Source organism: Mandrillus leucophaeus, unplaced genomic scaffold (assembly GCF_000951045.1).
Source record: "Mandrillus leucophaeus isolate KB7577 unplaced genomic scaffold, Mleu.le_1.0 Scaffold730, whole genome shotgun sequence".
NCBI classification, from domain to species: Eukaryota; Metazoa; Chordata; class Mammalia; order Primates; family Cercopithecidae; genus Mandrillus; species Mandrillus leucophaeus.
Window position 1 is genome coordinate 417,596 of NW_012107920.1, and position 4,761 is coordinate 422,356.

The following is a 4,761-nucleotide window of genomic DNA, read 5'->3' on the forward strand; positions in this document are numbered from 1 at the left end:
TACTTTTAGTAGAGATGGGCTTTCACCATGTTGGCCAGGTTGGTCTCAAACTCCTGACCTCAGGTGATCCACCCACCTCAGCCTCCCAAAGTGCTGGGATTACAGGTATGAGCCACCACACCCGGCCCAGACTTTCTTTATGTCAGAAAACATTTCCATATTATTTAAGCTACTATTATTTTGGGCTTTACAAATCTAATTGCAACCAATAAAATATTCCATGTGTTTTCTTATTTCACTGAACTCCTTCTTTACCACCATATAAATTGGTGGGTGCTTTTAATTTTAAACAGTAAGTTGCAACTTACCACTAAGAGCCTCACTTCGGAGCACCTTCTTGCAAGCTGCCGAATCAGTGAATGAGCCTCAGGTAATAAAGGTTTTTCAAGACAAGCCAATAAAGCATAAAGCCATCTTCCCTAAAAAAAAATTCAAAAAAGTAACATTTAGACAAATACTGAACCAGAAGTTTATTTTTTAAATGTCCAATGTTATGCCTGATTATCTGCTATGAATAAATTCATAGAACATTTAACTATATTATATTTGGGTATAGATAACAAAGCCTCATTTGGAGAGCCAGGTGTTATCTCTTGTATCCTATAATTACAGACACAGGACATTGGATACCTCAAAATATTCCCTGATCTCCAAAGAGTTTGTTTCAGATATTCCTTATGACAGGAAGTTCTCATTTGTAAGCAGAAAACTACATTAAGATGAATATAAATACTTGAAAAAAATTAAGATTTTTTTTTCTTTGTTCTGTATGGACAGATATATAAATCATTTTATAATTGTATAATTTTGTCCTCTGGGGACATACAAACTATACCACAGATGAAATAATCTTTTGACACTTCTATAAATACTATTACAGGCTGAATATATCCTCACTCCTTTTTAAAATGGGGTTTTCAGTTACAAAATGAACACATATTTGATGCAGAAAAACTGTGAAGAATACTACAAGGACAAGAAAAAACAAACCTGCAATCACAACATTCCAGATAAAACTTTGACTCACTTTTAAAATGTTCTTGTTTTTCCTATTTGTATGTATGACTTTCTTTTTTTTTTGAGACGGAGTTTCGCTCTTGTTGCCCAGGCTGGAGTGCAATGGTGTGATCTCGGCTCACTGCAACCTCCACCTCCTGGGTTCAAGCAATTCTCCTGTCTCAGCATCCCAAGTACCTGGAATTACAGGCATGCACCACCACACCCAGCTAATTTTGTATTTTTAATAGAGATGAGGTTTCACCGTGTTGTTCAGGCTGGTCTCGAACTCCTGACCTCAAGTGATCCGCTTGCCTCAGCCTCCCAAAGTGGTAGGATTACAGGCGTGAGCCACTGTGTCCGGCTGTACAACTGTTTTCAATACAGTTTCATCAGTTGTAATATCATCTTGTAGCCATCTTTTTTATTTATAATACATAATAAAATGTTTATCATGTTGTTTTTGTCTTTTTTTTTTTTTTTGAGATGGAGTCTCACTCTGCCACCCAGGCTGGAGTGCAGTGGTGCCATCTTGGCTCACTGTAACCTATGCCTCCCAGGTTCAAGCAATCCCCCTGCCTCAGCCTCCTGCGTAGCTGGGACAACAGGTGACTGCCACCATGCCCAGCTAATTTTTGTATTTTTAGTAGAGATGGGGGTTTCACCATGTTGGCCAGGCTGGTGTCAAACTCCTGACCTCAAGTGATCCACCTGCCTCAGCCTCCCTAAGTGCTGGGATTGAAGGAGTGAGCCACCCCACTCAGCCATCCCATGTAGTTAAATGGGATTAACAAGGGAATGTTAAGTGTCTGGTTGAGAGTATTTAATAACATCTCCTTGTTTAATCTCATTTAACAACATGGGGAAAGTTTATTAAGTATTGCAAGTAAAATGGTGACAAAGGGTATGTATATTCATCAAGGTTTTTCAGATATGATCACCGGATTGTATCCTGGAAAGGTTATACCAAATTTGTATTTCCACCAGTACTATATACAACTTCATTTATTCTGAGCAACATATCACTTTGGGGAAACCTAAAAAATATTAGGACAAAATTTAAATAGCAATTTATACAACACACTAAGATGGTTTCCTCGGGCAAACCCAAATCAATAGTTAAGACTTTCTTACACAAGAAGATTCAAATCCAGGTTTCTTTTACAAATTGTGGAATTCTTTTTCTATAAAAAAAAAATTATATGTTTCAACTTGACTCAAATTTTAAGGGATACATTTAATATGTAAAGCTAGCATTCGGATATTAAATATTCTCTACACTTGTCTGCAACAAGATAAGGAGTTTGTACCTTGTACCAGGATATATATCAACTCTTTCATTGACTTTTTCTCAAAGTAAGACTTTCTCAATGAAGGAAGTAGTATATTGATTTACATTCTAGTGTTTGACTACAAACAAGCATAGTTCAGATTATACATATATATATACACACATACACACACATATAAATGTAAACACTGGCTGGGCACAGTGGCTCACGCCTGTACTCCCAGCACTTTGAGAGGTGGAGATGGGCAGATCACCTGAGGTCACGAGTTCAAGACCAGTCTGGCCAACATGGAGAAAGCCTGTCTCTACAAAAATACAAAAATTAGCCGGGTATAGTGGCAGGCACCTGTAATCCCAGCTACTTGGAAGGCTGAGGCAGGAGAATCGCTTGAAACCAGGAGGCAGAGGCTGCAGTGAGCCAAGATCGCGCCAATTTACTCCAGCCTGGGCGACAGAGGGAGATTCCATCTCAAAACAAACAAATAAATAAAAAATAAATACTGTAGCATCATATCTCATATATAAGTATAGTCATGCGTCACTTAATGAAGGGGGATATATTCGGAGAAATGTGTTGTTAGGTGATTTTTGTCCCTGGATTAACATCACAGAGGGTACTTACACAAACCTAGATAGTATAGTCTACTATACACCTAGACTATATTGCATAGCCAATTGCGCCTAGGCTAGAAACTTATATAGCACATTACTGTACTGAATACTGTAGGCAACTGTAACATAATGGTAAACATTTGTGCATCCAAAAAAACCATATATTTTTTAAGAGAGGGTGTCACTCTGTCACTCAGGCTAGAGGGCAGTGGCACAATCATAGCTCACTGCAGCCTCAACCTCCCTGGCCTTAGGTGATTCTCCTGCCTCAGCCTCCCTAGTAGTTGGGATTACAGGCATGAGCCACTGTGCCTGGCCACATCTAAACATATTTAAACACTGGAAAGGAGCCGGGTTCAGTGGCTCATACTTGTAATCCAAACAGTTTGGGAGGCCAAGATGGGAGGAACACTTGAGCCTAGGAGTTTGAGATCAGCCTGGGGAACATAGTGAGACCTCATCTCTATTTAAAAAACACAAAAGGCCACGCATGGTGGCTCATGCCTGTAATTCCCAGCATTTTGGGAGGCCGAGGAGGGAGGATCATTTGGACTAAGTTCAAGACCAGCCTGGGCAACATAGTGAGAGCTTGTCTCTAGTTTAAAAAAAAAAAAAAGCTGGGCGTGGCTGTGTGCACCTGCAGTACCAGCTACTCAGGAGGTTGAGGCAGGAGGATTGCTTGAGCTGGGGAGATCAAGGTTGCAGTGAGCTATGATCGCAATACTGCACTCTGGGTAACAGAGCGAGATCTTGTCTCAAAAAAAAAAAAAAGTGCAGTAAAAATACGATATTATAATCCTATGGGAGCACCACTGTATATGTGGCTCATAGTTGACCCAAAACATCTAATTTTTGCCTACATTATGAAAAGAAAAACATGCAATACTACCAATTCCGGAGTAAAGTCTCTTTCTCCAAACCAATTACTCAGATATTCCAAGACACTAGTTACTGTTGCCTAAAAAAAAGGAGGGGGTGGAAAAGAGTTGTATTAATAATAAAACACAAATTGAACATGAGTTTCATTAAGTTTCTTTAGAAAGCAACTCCGATGTTAAAAATGGCCTCATTCTTTAAATTTTCAAAGAAAGCTAATTCTTTTGACTCTACTTAGTTTGATTAGATGGCTTATCCCATGAGGCTTTTTTTTTGAGATGAAGTCTCCCTCTGTTGCCCAGGCTGGAGTGTAGTGGCGCGATCTTGGCTCACTGCAATCTCCGCCTCCTGGGTTCAAGCAATTCTCCTGCCTGAGCCTCCTGAGTAGCTAGGATTACATGCGTGCGCCACTATGTCTGGCTAATTTTTGTATTTTTAGTAGAGACGGGGTTTCTCCATGTTGGTCAGACTGGTCTGGAACTCCCGACCTCAGGTGATCCGCCTGCTTCAGCCTCCCAAAGTGCTGGGATCAAAGGTGTGAGCCACGGCGCCTAGCTCCAGTGAGGCTTTTAAAACAAATATTTTCACACTTTCAAATATCAACTAACACCTTGGTTTAAATCCCAGGATTTAGTTTGTAACTATTAATAATTTAGTTTGTAACTACTTGAAAGACTTCACAAGGTTAAAAAAAAAAAAATGTATTTGTGGCCAGGCTCAGTGGCTCATGCCAGTAATCTCAGCACTTTGGGAGGCCGAGGCAGCTGGATCACTTGAGGTCAGTTTGAGACCAGCCTGGCCAACATGATGAAACCCTATCTCTACTAAAAATACAACAATTAGGCCGGGCGCGGTGGCTCAAGCCTGTAATCCCAGCACTTTGGGAGGCTGAGACGGGTGGATCACGAGGTCAGGAGATCGAGACCATCCTGGCTAACACGGTGAAACCCCGTCTCTACTAAAAAATACAAAAAACTAGCCGGGCG

General features: G+C 40.4%; 1 protein-coding gene across 2 annotated transcripts in view; it reads right to left on the reverse strand.

Annotated features, from left to right (window-relative positions):
* The window catches only part of GEMIN2 (gem (nuclear organelle) associated protein 2), a 22,691-nt gene that overhangs the window by 4,331 nt on the left and 13,599 nt on the right, over positions 1–4,761 (reverse strand). For both annotated transcript variants that reach the window (XM_011965634.1, XM_011965633.1), the window contains 2 exons: positions 3,789–3,857; positions 309–419 (listed from right to left, as the gene is read on the reverse strand). In XM_011965634.1, the coding sequence (XP_011821024.1) occupies positions 309–419; positions 3,789–3,857 (180 nt within the window). The remainder of the gene's footprint in view (positions 1–308; positions 420–3,788; positions 3,858–4,761) is intronic.